The following is a 20970-nucleotide window of genomic DNA, read 5'->3' as shown; positions in this document are numbered from 1 at the left end:
GCGGCAACGTAAGAGGGATGAACTGACGGCGCAAGTCAGGGAACTTGAGCAGGTTCACCGCCGGACGGGGGCTCCTCGAGTTTGGAGGCAGCTGAAGGCGGCGAGAAAACTCCTCTCTGCGCTGGACCTGGACCGGGCGGAATATGCGGCGTTGCGCCTGAGGCATGCCTTTTACACCGGCGGGGACAGATGCGGTAAGCTCCTGGCCCACCGGCTCAGGGCTGCGCAACAACGCAACGTAGTAAAGGAGCTAGTAGGCGCAGATGGGGTCCCGGTTTCCGGTGACGCGGAGGTGGCGGATTCCTTCCGTGCCTTTTACGAGGCGCTGTACGCTGCAGAGCCCTCTCCACCGGGAGAGGCTGAGGCCTATCTGGAGTCAGTGACCCTCCCGGCCTTGGATCCCGCCCAGGCGGACCACCTGGAGAGGGACATTCATGTGGAGGAAGTTATCTCCGCTATTGCGCGGTTGAAGCACGGCAAGGCCCCGGGCCCGGATGGCTATACGGCCTTGTTCTACAAGACCTTCTGTCCCACTGTCGCGCCTATCCTGGCTCGCTTGTTCAATTCCTTCTCTGAACCGGGGGCCATCCCACCGGACCTTCTCTCGGCGACTGTGTCGGTTATTCCGAAACCGGGGAAGGATCGGACTCTGTGCGGCTCATATCGGCCCATCTCGCTTCTAAATGTGGACCTCAAGCTTTACACGGGGATCTTAGCGGCCAGACTGGGTCTGCACCTACCGGGCTTGGTGGAGGCGGACCAGGCTGGTTTTGTACCCGGTAGACAGACGGTCGACAACACCAAGAGGGTGACGCACGTGCTAGAAAAGGCCTCACGCGTCCCGGGGGAGCGGATGCTGCTGTCGGTTGACGCGGAGAAGGCCTTTGATAGGGTTCATTGGCCGTACCTCGAGCTGGTTCTCGGGAAACTGGGGATCGGCGAGAAGTTCCGCACCATGGTCTTTAATTGTTATAGGAGGCCGTCAGCATCGGTGCGTGTCAACGGACACAGCTCCAGCAGCTTTGCCATTGAGCGCGGCACGAGACAGGGCTGCCCCCTTTCCCCTCTCTTGTTTGCCCTCTATATGGAGCCGTTTGCCCAGAGGATTCGCGATAATCCGGACGCTATTGGGGTGAAGATGGGTCAATACACTCACACTGTTAGCTTATACGCGGACGATGTCCTGCTGACCCTGGATGACCCCAAGCGGTCGCTCCCTGCCTGTGTCCAGGAATTGAACGCCTTTGCCCACGTGGCGGGCTTCAAAATGAATATGTCTAAATCGGCCGCCCTGGATGTGTCACTCTCTATCGACACCAGGCGGGACCTCCAGCGTCTCTTCCCTCTGCAATGGTCCTCCTCCACGGTGCCTTACCTGGGGATTTTGCTAGCACCTTCGCTGCCTGAAATGGTCGCAGCTAACTATTCCTCCCTGGGCAAAAAGATCAAAGAGGAACTCGGCCGATGGAGCAAGGGCCTGCTCTCGTGGCTGGGCCGTATCGCAGCGGTGAAGATGACGATACTGCCTCAGATCCTGTATCTTTTTCGCGCTCTACCTCTCCAGCCCCCTGTAGGCTGGATACGGCAGGCGCAGGCTGACATCTCCCGCTTTGTGTGGCAGGGCCGTAAGCCTCGGATGAAACGGGTACTCTCCACGCTTGCCCCGGAGGCGGGGGGTCTCGGTGTTCCGGACCTCCGGAAGTACTTTCAGGCGGCGCAGCTCCGATACTTGGTGGAGTGGAGCCGGTGGGAGTCGGACAAGCACTGGCTCTTTCAGGACCAGGCAGTGGCGGGCCGTACCCTCCAGGAAGTCCCGTTCCTGCGGCGCACTCATCGCCCGCCTAATCTCTACGCCTCCTTTGTCACCCGGGTTCCGCTGCGAGTGTGGGATGCGGTATGTGAGCTTCGCGAGCTAACCACTTTTCCATCACCGTTCACACCCATTGCTGGCAATCCGGACTTCACTCCGGGTCTGGAACCGGGAGCCTTTTCCCACTGGGTGAGCGCGGGATGTAGGGCACTTTTTCAGATCTACGGGCCGGAGGGTGTGCTCCCTTTCCAGCAGCTCCGACAGGAGTTTGGCCTGACGGAGGGGGACAGATTGCGTTATATGCAGGTCCGCCACTGGGCTCTTCAACCCCCAGTGCGCGATGTCGCTGCCCGTTCGATCACGCCCTATGAGCGGTGGCTGGTAACCCGGACCTCGGATGCCAAGCTTATTACCGACTTATATAAGTTTCTCCAGCCCCCGCCGTTTCATTACCATAACCCAGGGAGGGAGCGCTGGCACAGGGAATTGGGCAGGACCTTGAGCCATAAGGAGTGGGACAGGATCGCGTATCGGGCGAGGCACTCTGCGTACCACACTGGGCTGACGGAGACCTTTACTAAGGTGTCCACCTACTGGTATTACACCCCGGAGAGGCTCTACGAAATGCACAAAATCAGCGATAAGGGTTGCTGGCGTGGCTGCGGACAGGAGGGTACTTTAACGCACATTCTCTGGGAGTGCCCGGTACTGTCGGTCTATTGGAAGGAGGTCTTGGATGAGGTGGATAAGCATTTTGAGATCGAACTCCCGCGCTTCCCGGCGTATGTTTTGCTAGGCCTCCCCAATGACTTGATGTACCCGCTGAAGTCCCGCAGGGGTAGACAGATTGCGATTGCGCTAGGCTCAGCGGTTCAAAACATCCTCGTACTTTGGCGCACCCCCACTGCCCCCTCTATCACTGGCTGGCTACACAGACTCTGGCAGGTGCTGGGTATGGAGAAGATGTCGCTTACAGTGGCTGGGAATGTAGACCAGTTTGAAGAGCTTTGGCACCCCTTTTTAGCACTACTGTCCACGGAATTCCGCGAGCTCACATGTCCACGGTACCTACGACTGCTTCGGCTGACGCCGCCGGCGGCTCCAGCGGAATGAGAGAAGCGGGATCGGGGGTTTGGGGGTGGGGGGGGGCGGGGTTACATACTTCTAATGTTGACCTTCGGACGGGGATGTTGGGGTGTTGTTTTCTTCTCTTTTTTTTTCCTTTGCATTTCCTCTTTCTATTTTTCCGGGGTAGGGGGGCTTGGGGGGTGGTGTATTTTTCACTGGGTTGCGGGACGCTACTCAAGCTCAGCTTTGATTGGGGGTGGGGGACTACTGGAGGGTCATCCGCACTACCTTATTGCCTTATGACTTATGCCTTGTACCCCTCCGGGGCTGCCTACCTCCCTACTCTTCTTCAGAATCGATGCAACGTCTAGCTTTTTGTACTGTATGTTAACTTGACCTCCTATTCCCTTCCCCATGTCTTTTTGTGCTTTAATAAAATGCTTTAAACCTAAAAAATATAATCTGATGCTCTTTGGGTAATATCACCTGTGCGCATCTGCACATCTTGTCCCAAGGGCTGCATGTGCCATGGCTGGGCAGAGGGTGGGGGCGCCAACGTGCTACCACCTGGGCGAGCAGGCGATTAATTACAAGCAAGTAGCTGCCAGAATACCCTAGAGCAGTGGTTCCCAAACTTTTGACTCCTAAGGACCCCCACTGAGTCACTGCTTCAGGCCCAGGGAGGGGGCCCCCTTTTGCTGGGCCTCGAAGCACTATAGAAATCTGCAAGGTCAGGGTGTGGGGGCCCCCTTCTCAGCGCCTTGTAGCCACTACTCCCTCTTTCTTTTCCTTTCCTTTATTTTTTCCCCTGTGAAATTAATCCAAAAAAGAAAAACTCTTTTACTGGAAAGGTCATCTTTTTTGTGACATTTTTCACTTCCAAATTGCAGCCTTGGGAAAGAGAGAAATAAAAAATTCTAACTGTAAAAAATAACTAAAGCAAGACAGAGTGGGTCGAAAAGGGGCCAGATTGATTTTATTCACACCCAAATCAAATTAGTGCCACTACACAGAGTTTACCAGTGAAGCGCTACTTTTGTTTTCTTGTCTTTCTCTAAACAGCATTGTTTTCCCCAGGTGGGGAAGTGCACCATTTCTGAATGTACTGCAATACCTCCTTGATGGGTGGACTGGAAAATAAAGTGCATACCGCTGCTCTGTATTCACAAATGTGGTCTTTTTAAACCATATTGCTTTTGTTTTGTAAGGATATATTCAATGGGCATTGAAGCAGGTCCATTCCGGCCCTGTAGTCATGGCCTTAACTTTTCATGCAAAAGCACTCATTCATTTCTGAATAAGTGCTAAAGCGTTAAGGTAACCATGTTGTTCCTGCTTACATTTCACATGCTTTAATTAATCTTACATACCTTATGAGTATTTGCTTTTTCCAGAATGTTGTCACTTTTTTTTTTAGGCAGCATATTGCTCTTGTCTAGTGCGTAATTTGAAATGAGTCGCCTCTAGGTGTTAATAGCGGGGCACAAATGGGTTTACCACAATCCCTATTGAAGCCCACCGCAAGTCTTTTGGGCAGGCCTACGAAGCAGCACACCCTAGAGCAACAGTGACTCTGTCAATGAGGTCACAGGACCCTTGAGCAGGGAGGCTCTAGGGCGGTGCAAACGGTGAGATCGCATTGAGCGCTGACTTTGTGTCATGTTTGCGAATATATTATGTTTCTAAAAGCACTTGCTGCCTCCTTCCTTGTCTCCAGGAATTTTCGGCAACAACAAAAATGTCATGAAACTCCGGTGATCAATAATATACATCTTTGTGAGACCTGCACCTAGCTTTTCCATCTAATAAGACAAATGTAATCCATTTAACAGTTTTACAATATATGGACTTATTTCATTTGTATATTTATCTTTTTTTCCATGTTACTGATATCCACGTTAGGTCTCTTCAGGGATACCAAATAAGATCAATAGTCCTGCCATGTCACTTTCTATGATGTCACTTCTTGTGATGTTACCAAGGGCGGCTCCTTCACTAGGGCGGAGGAGCGACGCCCCACTACTTTCTCGCAAAAGCAGAAACACAAAATGCTAAAACAACCATTTTATGTTTCTGCTTCTAGCACTGCGAGAAAGCAGAAGTGTTTCGTTGGGGGCGGATGGGTCTGTTTTAGGGCAGAAGAGGATTGCCTTGCCAACTGCTAAGGGCGCTGACTGTTCGGCCAAACCAGTCATGCGCACTCTGGCCTTTCTCTACGTAGGCTGCAATGCAGCCTACATGGGGAAAATGGCCTCCCCATAGGCGCCCGGCTGGTCGGCGTCCTGATCAATCACAACGCTGCCATTGCAGCATTATGATTGGCTTAGGGGAGGGGAGGGAGGCTGCCTGCTTCCTGTTCTCCACCCCCCCTTCGGAACTCCCGCGAGATCCTCCACCTGCGAGTCATGCCGGCTGCGACTGGAAGATATATGCAAATTAGAGGGGCCTCACATCTTCTCTTTCGCCTGGAGCCCCGGAAGTTCTAGGACCGGCCCTGCTCCCTTGCATAAATATAAAAACATGCCGTCCGATGATGCTATTTGTAGTGACTACAGCTCTGCTCATCTTCATTCTGGCGCTCGTATTTAAAATAAACAGATTCCCATCAGGCCGATTAGGCGGCTGGAATACCTTGGTATTGAGAGCTGGGTGATTGAATGATAACGTGACCTGCTAGGCCACGCTACAGCTACCATTACTAAACCTGAACACATCAGTACGTTATCAAAGGTGCTTTAATCTCGTCTAACGTAGCGTAACTTGATAATGTGCTGCAGGACTAACCCTGCCTTATAAGGTCCCAAAGGCGAGCGTGCGCATTTACTGTAAATACGTGCACACAAGTGAAACCCTTACATGAAGTTCCAAACGGAGAAACGTCCTCCTGCCTGTTCGAGGCGCTCCAGTCTCTAATGCTCTTCAGACGAGGCACAGCTGTGCCTCACTTTCAGCGCAAATGGGGACATATGCAAAATGCCCTGGGCCTGGCCACAAACGGAGGAGGAAACGCATGCTCTGCTTTGGGTGACGGGCAGAAGCGAATAGTAAAATAAGGGCAATCACGCATTGTATTGTATCTTAACGCCCTGGCGCCAGCCAGCAACATTCACACCTCTTAAGTGCTATGAGGGTGCATGGGCGTTTCGTTTTTTACAGGGACAGTAGGCAATCAAGTCCTGCGGACCCCCTGGGAATGTGTCACGGACCCCTGGGGGTCCGCGGACCACAGTTTGGGAAACGCTGCCCTAGAGTTAGGAGGTATGCGTGCAAAGGAAAAATGCAGAACTGAAGATTTGCTTGTGACTAATGTTACAGCTCAGTACATTTACTTTCTAAAGCGATAAAACCGAGATGCCGTGTCTCTTTCCTTGGTTTCTCTTCCTTTCAGCAGTGGGAGGAACAGCAAAGAGTGGGGTGGACGTAAAGTAGCGAGGAGAGGGGGGGGGGGGGGGAATTCCACTTCTTTTAAGACTACAGAGTCTGCTGGGATCCCCCTGTCCTCCTCGTGAACCCCTGCGCCTGTGAGCTCCATGCCTGGCCGGAGTACTTAATTAATTACGCCTCCACTGATAAGAAAGTTAGGGCTAGATGTAGGTAAATCTTTTTTACCGATTCTAAAATACCGAATTTTACTGATTCAGTATTTTAGAATCGGTAAATTAGATGTAGGGAATAATTCTGTATTTTTTACCGAATCGGTAAGATTCGGTAATTACAGAATCAGTATTTACCGATTCGGTATTTGCCATTGATTCCTATGGGCCTGGAGGCCCATAGGATTGAATGTCAATTACCGAATCAGTAATTACCGATTCGGTAAATACCGAAAAATTCAAGGGTGGCAGGGTGTCACTTTGACACCCTGTTGGACCCCTGATTAGTGCTTGTGTGCCATATGGCACACATACATGCCCTAAGGGCATGTATGTGTGCCACATGGCACAGGTGAAATGCACATATTTGCATTTACATAGAAATTCGTTATTTACCACCAACTAATAGTTGGTGGTAAAAATAACGAATCCTTAAAGTCCTGTAGCACGGTTTAGAGTGCTACCTACATCTCAAAACACAGATTCGGTACATTTACCGAATCGGTAATTTTACAGAATCAGTAAATTTACAGATTCGGTAAAATTACCGATTCGGTAAATTTACGGAATCAGTGTTTTTTAATGCCCTACATCTCAGTATCCAAATAGCGGTCGGTAACAGCCGGAAATCGGTATTTTCGGACGTTACCAACCGATATTTGGATACCTACATCTGGCCCTTAGTTACTACAGCTGTAAATAAAGCAGGCCATGTTGTCCATAGGGGCTGTCTAAAAAGCAGACAGGGTGGCACCTGAAAACACTCCTTTCCATTGCGAAGCCAGCGTTTACCATAAACGCTTACGCTACCCAATGGAAAGGAGGGGCGGGGCTTACAGTACCAGTTTTCTAAAAATATCTCTCGAAGGGCACGGCAGCTTCGCTGCTCCGTCCATGCGAGTCCTAAAAAGGATGTACTGGGGACAGGAGGGAGAATTTAGGCTTCGTCATGAGGAGGACCGACTATTGTTTTTGGTTTCTTTGGTTTGTTATATTGAAGAGGAATGCCCTTCTGGGGAGATGAATCGCTTCACAATGCTAGAACTAAAACAAAGAAGGGGCAAAGAAGGTAATGCACAGTTAGAACTAGATTTGCCTTTATACAGAATTTCAGGAACTAATGCCTAACACACACCTCAAAGTGATCAAGCACATAAAAAGCTAATAAAAAGGCATGTACTAAAGCACAAAAAAATTGAATAGTTAAAGTACCCTATGCCAACATTCAAAACATGCTTGATGCGTAACAGTCAATGTTTTTTATGAACGTGTCAGAATCATGTGCCAGAAATATTCATCAGCAATGCAACTGAATCAGTGGCATAAAACCATTTTAAAATCTATGAAAAATGAAAGATGTTAACATGCATCAAAAGCTAGTGTTAGGCACTATGCAAACAAAATCACACAGCAAATTTATTCAAAGACAGGGTGAAATGCGATAACTTATGTCAAAGTCACATAACAATTCTTACCATAAACTAAGCAATTTTACAACTTTTTGCCAACTAAAACTAAATGACTTACCCAGCATTGTTTATAACAACATCTGTAAGAATATAAAAAAGAAAAGATGTAGCGATGGAAAATGCAACAAGTGAGAAAATCATACACATATTTCAATACTTTCTTGAGAATTAAGTGGTCAAAAATAGATTAATACTGTTGCACATAGGTGTAAATTCTCTGAACTACTACTTATCAACAGTGTAGGAATAGCATTTTAGTATATTTGGAATGGTGGTATTTGGATTTCCATGGGTCTTCCAAAGAGTGCAACTAACATAAATGTTTATCTTAATGTATTGTAAATTGGTAGCATAACCAAAATAAGAAGACAATTCAGAGAATGGAAGGAAAGTGGTGGTCCGTTTTAGTTTAGCAATTGCTGCGCGTATGTCACTGTCCTCAACTGCACACTTGATGCCTATTCTTCTCTTTCACTTGAACTGAAAAAAATCCTTTAAGTATATGTTTTGCCACAGCCAGCCATTGTGCACAACTCATTCTATAGGAAAAGAAATTCATTCCACGGCACAGCTTCCATTTTCTTAACTTTTTTAATCGACTGGACTTTTGTGCTCATAGCGATCACACACTAATCAACACCACCAGAGACAATAAAGCAGTGAAGTAGACTGAACAGTTTAGGCACAGCGGCGGCTCCTCCGCTAAGGTGGAGGAGCCGTCCCACTGCTCTATTAGCAGTGTATAAAAGGAAAAATAAAATGATAATAACACAACGTTCTTATTTTATTTTTAGTATGGGCTACGGGGCAAAGTCAGGGCGGAGCAGATCTGGGTCACAGGGAGGAGGAGTGGTTGGTGCACCATAAGTGCGCATGACAGGCCGGCCGTCTGGAGCCAGCCAAACAGACATGCGCACTTAAAATGTCACCACCTGGCTGTGTTGCACAGCCGAGTGAAGAACTGTCCCAGGCACTGCCGGAGGAGTGGACAAACAGGCCACTCAGACCAATCATGAAGCTACTGTCATGCTGGTGACAGCAGTGTCGTAATTGGCTTAGGGGAGTCTGGGAGCCTCTGTGCTTCTGTGCTGCCAGGAGTTAGGGAGAGGAGAGGCGGCGGCCGTTCATAGGTAAGTGATCTTTTTTTTTCTTAACCCCCTTCCTGCCCCCCACCCCTGTTCCATAGCAGCCGCCACTGTTTAGCCAGTGCTTTTTAACCTCTGCCTCAGTCAATTTGCATGCGTAAACCATTTGGTCGTATTGTTACAATTTGAAAGTGCCTCAAAGGATAGTTCTGTACAATGCAAAAATCAAACTAAAATCAAACCACAAGTGCAGTTCATGGCGGAAAAAAATAAGAGCATAGCACATGCAGTCCGTTTCAGTCTATAAAGAAATTATTTGAGTTCCTCAAGGCTTGACAAAGAAAACATCATGCATTTGCATTCAAAAGGGATTCAGCAAAATTGCTAATCCTCTTTTTTTTCAGTAATATTTTCAACAGACGAGAACAAATTAATGCAAATCTCAATGCCAGTGGCGTAAATATTTCTTCAAATCATTGTACCTCGAGTGTTTTTACATACAAATCCCAAATGAGTCATTTCCTTAATGGAGAGTGGAATAATTTCACAGAGTGATGATTATGGGGAAACAACTCATTTGTCAATTATCAAAAAATTATGAAAGAGCTACAACTTCAATTAGTTCCTTTTTTTTGGTCCAGAATATCTTATGGTGCCATCAAAAATTCGTCTTACACAAAACAGGGAACCTATATGAGAAGACAAAATAGTTTAAATTAAATAAAAATATGTTTCAGAACTCATAATAATGGACAAAAACTAGCAGCTTACAGAACCATAAACTGAAGCATTCACAAAGCCTACATAGTAATGTGGCTGAACAGAGGAGCACTCATGCACCCAAGGAGTTTAATGGTGCTAAGCGGGGGTGAAGAGAAACAACTAAAGGGAAAGCTAAAGAAGAGAAAAGCCAATTTTAAAGATTTCCACAACTGACAGCACGAGTGGTATGGCTTTCTAGAAGATCTGTGCATGGAAGTCAATTAGGGGTTGCTAGGGTAAGCAACTGCGACCCCTGAGCCACCTGCTGCAACCCTTGCCACCTTAGTTTCGACCCCTGGCTGGAAATCACTCACCAGTGTGAGCAGGGCTTGATTGCACTGCTGAAGGAATCTCTGGGTGACTGCATCGTGATTGCAGAGTGGCTGCAAGCTGGCTGGGCCCAGTTCTGTGCAGAACAAGTCCTCCCTACCGTTGCTATGGTGCAGGCCGCATACAGTCTTAGACTTCCAGATACATGTGTCTGTATCTGCTGTGCTGCGCGCCTGGGCCTCGCCTCCGTCACTGGCAGGGCCTTCAATTTAGTAGCATGTGAAAGCACTGCTACCAAAGACCACCATATGGCCAGCCCCCGACAGGTCTCTGTCTTGGAGTCGGGCTCGTGTGACGACGTGTGTCAGTCTTCAGTGAGTGAACAACGGTGACCAAGTTACAGGTATGTAACCTCTGCACCTAATTACATGGGGCCAGTGTTTTTCCAAAATATGATATGCTAAATGATCGGTTAGAAAGCAAGTTCCCATAGGTTGAATTGGCGCGTGTTTCGTACACTGTAATCAGTGAAATTCCATCTTTAATTTCCTAAAGTTTAATAGACATTTAACATTTGAAGCTTTCTGGGCCTCAAAACAAATGCAATGGATATGAAAAAGGACACGCACACCATTGTTTAATGAATGCACACAACAGGAAGTACAGAAGCATTATCCACGTAAAGCTTTTTTCCTAACCAAGAATAAATGTGGTCAAGAGCATGTTGTGACAACCTTTCACTTTTTTCCAAAACCATAGAGAGTAACTTTTAATGCTATGCTCATTTTTAAAGATCAGTCAAGAGAAAAGAACTAATTGAGTTGGAAAGCCTCAGGGTAAAGCGTGTTTTAAGCTTAATTAAAAGTCTTCCTGTTGTCGCTAATGCAAGGTGTCGTGCCTCACTGTTTGAATTTTGTCCAACAAGTTGGTAGTTCGTTAAACTGTGCTACGTGCCCCCAAATCTAGTTAATGAAGATTTTGCCAAATACTAAATAGTTCTATGCTCAGGTGGATGGAAGAAGCCCCTGGTCACTGGACTTTATATGGTGGTGGTAATAGGCGAAAAATTTCCATTGTTCATATAGTATATGTTTGGGCTACGCTATTCATCATAATACTATTTTTTTTGTTTTATATTAAGTGAACTCGACCTGAAGTTATCAGAACACTTTACATGAGCACCAGTTGCATGAAGGACACATTAATTTTTTTAGGCACGGAGAGATTAAGTGATTTTTCCAGAATCACAGGAGTGTTTTGACACTCCTTTTTATTTTCAGCCTCTTTCCTGATGTATCATTTGTGATTTTGTGAGGTATGAGTTTGTTTAAATAATTATTTTATGAATTGTGACCTTTAGTTTATGATAATTAACTATTAGCATTTTTATTGAGGTCATAGTGACCAGTGTTTCATTATTTGTATAGTTTCCTCACCGTCCAACCACTACCTTTCCCTTCCCTTTTCATTAGGGGCACTAATTGTGATTCAATGTTGATGTATTTTATGAATATTTTTCTATTGTACACGTTGTGATTAAAAACAATGTTGTGATATCCTCCTTTTGAGTTTATTTAAGATAGTATTCATCTATAGTATCTGGGACCACCTTGTTTGCATCACTTACTTACCCAGGTCCCAGCGACTCATTGGGTTAACCCGTGTTTCTATAGCACGTTGAATTAAATGAGGCAGCAGGGGCCTCTTGAGTTCACTGGTCCCTGGCTGAGCAGTGACTGGTCCTTCAACACAAACAGCTCTGGACCTCCCCCAGCTCACCTAAATAACCGATAGCTTTGCTGCCTAACACTGATATGGGTGCTGTTGTTGTGTGTCAGCAGGGGTGAGAGGATGAAGGGAGGGCAAGGAAGGGGGGATAATGGGGTGTTAAAAACATCGCCCACAGTATGATGAAGAATTAAAACGGCTTTTAACCTGCAAACCGCTTTAAACGTGCAAATTACAGAGAAACGGGCATGCGCGGGCAAGGGTAAGACTGGAGCAAGATGATAGGGGTGCTGCTGTTGAAATAACCTTAATGCACCTAGCTGCGCGTGCCAATCAGAATATTGGCACCCTGGGCTTGGGCCCAGCTACTCGCCCATGCTAAAGGCCAGCCCTACTTCTAATCCAGCAAAAGCGCTGTTATGCTTTACTGTTCGCCTGCTGTTTGATAAACTATTTTTAACTGCATTCAGTTCATAAACAAAAACTGCAGGTGCTTTGTGGTAGTATAGAATTGGAAAGGGTGTATTGCTCTAATAATAAATGATACCCATTTGACTCTGTACTTGGGTATTTCAATCTGCCCTGTGGGTCCATAACACACCTTTGAGCCTGTACACTACTTGTCTCGCACATGTGTGCTAATACTAACCCACCGTACGCCTTTGTTCTACTTCCTTGTCCTCAAGCCTATTTGCTACTTGCTCCCCCTCAACTCGGTGTGCTACTTGCCATTGTGGAATCAGTGTGCTGCTTGCCCCCCCCTAACTTGTAAACCATCAAACCACTGTTAAACCTGTGTGCTCCTTGCCCACACTCGAGCCTGTTGCCCACCAGCCTGGAGCCTATGTGCTACTTGCCATTGTGGAATCAGTGTGCTGCTTGCCCCCCCTAACTTGTAAACCATCAAACCACTGTTAAACCTATGTGCTCCTTGCCCACACTCGGGCCTGTTGCCCACCAGCCTGGAGCCTATGTACTACTTGCCATTCTGGAATCAGTGTGCTGCTTGCTCCCCCTAACTTGTAAACCATCAAACCACTGTTAAACCTGTGGCTCTTTGCCCACTCTCAAGCTTGTTGCGCACCTGCCTGGAGCCACGCCTGAGGAATACTTGCCCACCCCATAACCTATGAACTATCCACCCACCCAGATTCTGCATGTTTATTGCTCACCTATAGACACCTGCGAATCCAATGCCAGTGTTAAAAAAATTCAGCAATGAGCAGGGTTCCTTGTGCCCCTCTGGCGTCTTGGGCCTGGTCCCACTGCACCTGCTGCACCAATGGAAGCTAGGCCCAAGGACCCCAGATGATTGCTATATTTTTAATTCAAAACAGCAGCCGGGGGGTGGGGGCATTTTCTGTCTTGCACTAGGGAACATGATAGGTGCTTTAAATAGGCCGGTGCTGTCAGGTTATTTTGAGAGGGAGAGTACCTGCACTTCTCAGCAGAGGTGCGATATTTTTAATTGGAGAGTAATGGCATTTCTGAGAAACAAGCAGGAATAGGGTACCTGCCATTGCCAGGGCTTAGTTTGAGCCAGTGGTTGCAGGTGAGGTCCACCGCAACTTATTTTTTGGGAGCAGCACTTACTTTCTTCATCAGACTTTGACTCAGAACAAGGGAGTGAGATTCACAGAAGGGGGTAAAAAGCAGGAAGAGAAAGATAGAAAAAAATGTGACAGTGAGAGAAAGCTGGAATGAAAAAGAACACGCAAGAGTGAGATAAAGGGACAGAGAGGCCTAAGAGGTGGAATCAAGACTAGGCAGAATGGGTATTCGGCGCACCGACATACAATAGCACTAGTCGCAGGCTTCTCAGCAAAATTTTGGACACCGCACTTATTCTTTTACAAATTATTTTTCCATTTCAAGCACTACCAACAACACACTGGCTACGCTAATTGATTGTGTGTCCGTGAATAGGATTTGAATTATTTCTGTACATAGGGTACTTCTTTTGTATTTGCAGATGTTTTCGAGCCCTTGTGTGTGATGTAAGTAACCAAATGTTAAATGCATCACTTCCTGTGATAGCGCCAAGTCACAGGTCATGCATTGTCGCTTCCTTTGATTGCATGGGGGGGGGGGGGTGCGGGGGGGGGGTCCAAAGGGCAGATGTTGTCACTTCCTGTGATGTCACCAAGTCAAAGTTTGTGTTTAGTCAATTCCTGTGACATCATCAGAGTGGGTCATATGGCATATCATGTCACTTCCTCTACTCCTGGCATTTTGATGAATCGATGTCCATGGATCTGTAGTTATACAGACAATAAGCATGCACTCTTCTTTATCTGAGGTTGCAAGGTTCCCCTAAAATAGAATTAGGGAACGGTCCTTAAGGAAAGTGAAAAACATATATGGGTGCAATCTGTCTTTGATAAATGAAGGGGCAGTAATTAGCCATATGCGCCGTCCATTAGAGTTTTAAATAAATCCTAAGATGCAGGCAAGCCAGTATAACAGTTTTAAAAGTTGGACCATGAAGGGTGGGTGTAGAATTTTGAAAAATGTTAAGATGAGCCTGCAGAGAAATAGGTAGGCCTAAATCCAATGCTAAATGGAGAGCCCCATTGCATCCACCCGATATCAGACTTCTTCGAAAGGCATGAGGGACCCCTGACTGGAAGATGTGACAGTATAGTGATAAATGAGTCTGGTCCTAACAACACCCGAGTAAGCAAGAAAGAAGAGGGGCTCCTGGGTAATCAGGTGACGGATACCATTTTAAAAGGCCTGTGACATACAGTTGTTCATTACCTAGTGGCAACAATCAGGATGTGTACAGGACACTAAAAGAGCGTGAAGCATCTAACAAGGCTGGGCCAACAGAACAACAGGGGTAGAATGTACCTAAGTAGGATGACTCGAGATGGAAGAATGAAACACTAGATGGGAGATTACTCCAGTATCATCTGCTAATTTATGTGATTTATCTCGACAGCTGTACAACAAAAACAAAAAATTAAAAAGATTCTGAGCCAGATGTTCCTCACTCAGTATTGAATATCTTGCATAAACCCTGAAGACACCAATATATATGTTCCAGAAGAACGTATTACAGAGCACCAAAAGCAGATCGACAGATCTGACTTTTTAGCGATAATCTCCTAACATTGTTACCGTTAAATTATTTCTGAAAACATTTTGACTGGGATTGTATTGCCTGAAAATACAGTAAAACACAAAAAATATTTAAGACTCTATTGGAAAATCTGCATATTTTCGAATATGTATAGTAGGTTATTTAAGGACAGTCTCTCTTTCACATGATAATACTTATTCAATTTAAATATCTTCTACAATTTTAGTGTGTCGTTTCTCAGAGCATGGAAGTCACTTGCCTGAAACCTTGCAAAGAGAAGGCTGAGTATTACTAAGTGCTAACCAACCTTTCACCAAACAAACTCAGCAATGCACACAGGAGAGTTAAAGGCTATCTATGATATATATGGCTCCCTTTGGTAGCTTTGCCAAGCACAAGGATTGAAAATGTAGGCAACAAGAAGGCATTAAGAGTACAGCAAGCACAATTTAATACAAGACCTTATTAATGACTGTTGCTACAATATTAAGCTAAAACAGGGATAAAACTAACAGGTTGATAGCAAAGAGGAGCATCAAATACAGATGAATCACATAGGCCTACTAATACTGTAGGGGTTGAAAAATCTTATGAAAATTCTGGTTGTTATGGGTTGTTCACACAGGACCTGGATTATTTGGTAGATCAAGACATGTTTGTAGAGGATGGACCTACCGAAGAAAGATATATTTTGACTAGATGTACAAAGCGTTAGCGGATTGGTAACCAGTTGCAAACTGGTTACAGACTGCAAAATGGCGTATTCGTATGTACTAAAAGCATTTGTTGCTCTATTTTACCGAACCGACAAGTTACCAAATTTGCATGTTGGCGACCAGAGTTTGCGAGTTGCTTTAACCGATTCACAAATTGTGTGCATTAACTATTCGTAAAAGGTGGATTTTGCACATGCAAATTACCACCAACTCTGGTGGTAACCAGATGCAACATATATAAAAAGGCCCAAAATGCACCAAGATGTTCGACAGTGGAAGTTCTGTACGTGATTGCCAGGAGGATCCAGATTCTAAATGGCCTTCTGAGAACGAGGAGGAGACAGGAACGGATATTCACAGTGAGGATTACACTTTTCAAACAGAGGAGGAAATATACGATTAATACAGACTAATTAATGCAGTTATTTGAGATCTAACCACAGAAATAAGGACTTCGGTTGAGAGAAACGCTCTCCCATGTGTAGGTACTATGCTCACTCCAGCTTTTATCCTCTGCGAGTTACCAAGATGTCATTGCAGTTACAGTGGGGTATCACAGTGTGCCCTTTCTAGATTTATAATCCTTTCCTGGATGCACTTTTACAGAAAATTCATAATCATATAACTTTCTCTAGCACAGCACAGGAGTTGCAATTAGCCAAATTGAACCGCATTGTCCATATTCCTCATGCAATAGGATGTATCGTTGCAAAGTACCCTGGCAGTACACATGACTCATTCATGTTCAGGCATGGCGGCATATACTCACGTCTTCTCAGACGAGAGTTTGAAGATGGCTATCTACTTGGTAAATATGGCCTATGAATATGACAAATGTCTAAATTGTTGCAATGGTAACCACATTTCAAAAATGTTTTATAGTTGAGGTAATTGTTTTTGACACCAGATCTTCATCCTTCCAACCAAAGTGGGGTACTTACAATGCAGCTCAGAAACGAATCCAGTCTGCCATTGAGATGACATTTGGATTACTGAAAAGTAGACTTTGCGATCTTCATAAAAGTGGGGGTGCCCTATAATATTCTCCAGAAAGAAGTTGCAAGATTATCACTACTTGTGCAATACATCATAATGTAGCAACGTGGAAATAATTGTTAGAAATGAAGTCCGATTCAGAATCTGATGATAATGATGAACCCCAAAACCCATCAGCCCAGGCATTACAGGATGGATCATTGGCAGCAGAAGGAAAAGCTAGATGTATGCCATTCCAAACCATGGTATTGAAGATGTTGGTTACATGTTGCACAAAGCTAAACACAAGAAGTGCTGTGTAAAACAATATAGCCTATATTTTTCAGGTTGTAAAGGGAGAAAAACATCAATACACATGTTACTGAAATAGCAAAATATGACAAAAAAATATGTAGTGCAAATGTAAGAATTTTTACCGATTGCGTCTACTGCAAACTGAACTTTGTCTCGCAGGCGTAGGGGAGCCTTCAGTACCAACACCACCTCATATTTTACTGCGACGCAAACTCGTTTGCTCATTCACAGAGACACCGCTAATACTGGATAGCCCCTCAATTTCAGAAGGCCCAACTCTGCTCAAATTCATGCAATTTGAGTCGTTTGTAAACTTCACACTGCAGTGGTTACTTACACAAGAACCCATACCACTTCAGCACTACAGTGATCCATTTCAACCTACAGTAAGGTGTGAGTGTGTTGAAGTAGCCTGTGCAAGGCGATTTATTGACCAACTCAACATATCCATATGTGAGAATAAATGATGTAGAGAATGTCTGTGCTTTGCATTGCCCTGTTGCATTTGGCCACAAATTGTTCAAAGCCTCCGTCATAGAGTCCACATTTGCCTTCAGAGACTTACAGGATTCTTCAATGGCTGTTGCCAGATGTTGGAAGCCACTTGTAATGCTTTGTTGTAGTCCAGATATTTTGTTTGCTCATCATTCTCATTTGCTTGTGTTGGAGGTGCTTTATCTTCTACATAGAAGCGTCAAGACCTCCAAATAACTGTGTGGCATGACACATGTAAAAAAAAATGTAAATCCAGTATTTGTAAAGCGGACAGCTACCCGGAGGAATCATGGCGCTGGGGGCCGTCGGGAAGATTAAGCAAGCTATTGCCCAGAGTCACATGGTGCTGGACTGACCTGCCACCGGTGCCAGGGATCGAACCGTGAGCCCCAGCGTCCAGTGTCAGTCACCCTGGCCACTGTGCCACACCTCTTCCCACATATCTTGTGTGGACCCTGATTCAGGATTAGGTTGTCTGAGAACACCATGATGAAGGGCACGATTATTCAAGTGCAGTTGTCTATGCCTTACTGCAGGTTCTTCTGTGACATTTGGACTCCCTGCATCATCCACTTCATCCATAGGCAGTGTGTGACTGCTGTGTACAGGACAGCAACTTTGCCTCTGGAGTGATGTATGTGGCATATTGGACTCATTCCCATCTTCTGTGCACATTTGTGTATCTTCCCGACCCTCTCCTTCAGGCTCCTTATCTGTTTGTGCTGGGATATCTGCTTAGAAATGCAATGTGAAAAATATTTGGAAATACATGTTATGTATACCTGTGTTTGTATCATTTACAGTACGCTATGTTTACTTTGTGCTTTAGGCCTTTCTAATGCAGTACTACATATCCCATAATACACTACTATGGTTAGCCTAACACTTTTAACAGTATTTTTTATGTATTACATCGTAGGTAAACATTTCCCAGCCTAACAAGGCTGAAGTAGCAGGAGCCCCTGAACTGTCAATATTCCTGAGAACAGACACAGTTTCTGGCTCCGGGGAGAATGTGATCATTTCCTCAAGAGTTGTTGGGGGTGGTGTAGTTGGAGGTCTTCATCCTGTTGCACAGGCCTCATTGCTGTGGGCTGCCATCTTCTTTTTGGTCATGGCTCTGAGATCGTACCACCTTTTACGTATCTTTTCTATTGACCTTTGTGTGACCCTCACAAAGTTTATGCACTCCTGCATGTTGAGCTATATTTGTTTCTTCTGTGACTGGCACAGAGAGGGATGTTTTGATAAACAAGGCATCATGATGGAATATACCCACTTCAGTTAGTGCATCTAACTCTCTCATAGAATTCTCATTTTCCCTTTCTCCCTCCCAGGATTCTGCAGGGACATTTTACTGCTTTTCAAGGCTGGATGGATGGGATTGGTGCTAATCCCAATTGGACTGAAATGACAATCGCCAGTCTAAATGCTCAATGCAGCTTTCTTAAAACCTGCTGCTACTCTACTTCCTGTTTGTGAGGTCATCACTCACTGCCAGGTAAAGATTTGGTATTTGCAACTCGATCCGCTGTTTACTAAATGGCTAATTGAGATTCCATAAATTGCAAAAGCGACTTGCACCGATTTGGTAATGGCCAGTAAAACACATTTGTACATATCAAATACCGATTTGTAAACAGCGATACGTTAAGAATCGTAATTAACAAATCGGTATTCATTTGCTTCGTACATTTAGCCCTTTGTGTTTTAGTCGTTTCTAATGCTCAGATCAATCAAAAAGAGCTGAACAAAATTGGAGGCTGCTAAAATGTCATTGCCATTCAACCATCTCAAAGGGTCAAGTCTAGATTTGATCGAAAGGAAACCTCAGGGTGGGAGCTAGTGCTGCTGGAGTTTGAGCATGGTGGGATTCAAGAATCAACTTGACAGTCACTCTACCGGATGATGGACTTTTCAAAGCAAATTTCGGTTAAGCAGGAGAAAGCCACAGAAGAAGTTCTTCTTTATTGTTATGATAATATGTGATTTATACAGCGCATGGGTACTCAAAAAGGGTTTCCTAGCACTAAGCTCATCACAATAACATGTGTCATACCTATTCACTATCAGAGGATTTAAACCAACCAGGTTTTTAACAGTTTGGGAAAAACTGAAAGCGAGCGACATGCTCTCATAGCTAGGGGAAGTGCGTGCAAGACTTTAAGACCCAAATAGAAAAAGGGGCAGGGCGTTCCAGACCTTAGGACCCAAATAGAAAAACACTCGACCTCCTTGATGGGATTTCCTTACTCTGGGAATAACGCCCAACTCGAGATTGCTTAAGTATAGAGGTCAATTGGTTGAGTACTGTAGTAGATTACTCGGAGACTTCCAGTCTATAACAGCAGGTTTATTGCAATAGCAAAACAGCAGAGCCACCTACATTCTGGAATATATGACATAAGGCTAACCAAAGGGAAAGCATGGAAACAAAGGTAGGAACAATGTACAACAAGTACGAAGACACCAGGGATCGAAGATAGATGGGACCAAAATTAGATAGGCATTTATGCATGAAGCATAGAGCTTTGAATTGCACTTGCGTTCAAATGACAGTCAATGTAGATTATGGAGCCGGCTGGCTGTGGAAGTAAACTAGACGGCTAGATAGATGCCCATGGTGAGAAAGTCTAGAGATTATGAAAATACACAGGAGGAATAAGACCTGCTAAAGGCAAATGCATGCTGTTTTGTTCTCTGACTGATGTGCGTCTCACAATTTGTGGCAGTTATCTGACAAAAAGCAGACTGTGCCTAGCTGGGCTGTGTTGATGTTGAGCATACTGTCAGTACTACAAACTTTGAATTTACATTTTTAGTTAGTGATACCAAGTAGCAAAGCCCTGCATAGAATCCGTATTTTTCCAGCTTGGTACCCCCCTGGGTTGCTAGCAGAGTATTTTGAGGTAGATGGTACTGGCTGTATATAGAACTTTAAAAGGTCTTCACAAAACCCTTGGTTTTAGTCTTTGCGCAGCTGGCTTTGGATACTTTAGAGGGCTGGGAAATATCTTGTCGTTGACAGCCATGACATACAATTCCACCAACACGGACTATTCCTGGTTACTAAATAAGAGACCAGGGCAGTATTATTCTGAAAGCTCTTGACATGAAGCCATCAGTAAGAAAGCTTTCGTTGGCATGAGAACTGACAGATCTAAAAGAGCTAGTTGGAAATCTGAAAAGGCTCGTTGGTCTAAGATGCAAGTCACTAAAGTAGGATTACCCAGCCATTAACCAAATTAAGACTGGGCTCAGGTGAGAATTTAATAAATAAAACGTACCTCCCACAATCTAATAAACTGGGCTTGCTGAGTTCCTGGTGGGATAATCACGCTTACTGTTTGGCTAGGTACGAACTTGATTACAGTACATCTGCTTACATTCCATGTACAAAGATAAACGTAAACCAACTACTTCAGATATGCATCTTGTTTACCCTCCTGTGGCTGTCACGCCAGTCAATAAGGGGCTTATTTTGGTTGACACATCGAAGAACATGTCCCTGAGGTGCAACAAGGGATCACTCTTCTCTCCATCAGTGACAACAAAAAGTGGTCTTCCCAGTTAAGTGTGGTTAGAAAACGAATGGGGTA

At 45.1% G+C, this 20970-nt stretch overlaps 1 protein-coding gene across 1 annotated transcript in view; it reads right to left on the bottom strand.

The window, feature by feature from the left end:
- The window catches only part of HSD17B4 (hydroxysteroid 17-beta dehydrogenase 4), an 883985-nt gene that overhangs the window by 702170 nt on the left and 160845 nt on the right, over positions 1-20970 (bottom strand). Inside the window, exon 5 of the mRNA XM_086961070.1 lies at positions 7999-8020. Coding sequence (XP_086817196.1) covers positions 7999-8020 — 22 coding nt within the window. The remainder of the gene's footprint in view (positions 1-7998; positions 8021-20970) is intronic.

This window comes from Lissotriton vulgaris, chromosome 3_1 (genome assembly GCF_964263255.1).
Source record: "Lissotriton vulgaris chromosome 3_1, aLisVul1.2, whole genome shotgun sequence".
In the NCBI taxonomy this organism is placed as follows: Eukaryota; Metazoa; Chordata; class Amphibia; order Caudata; family Salamandridae; genus Lissotriton; species Lissotriton vulgaris.
Note: the sequence above shows the minus strand (reverse complement) of the source record. Positions and strands in the feature narration are given on the sequence as shown.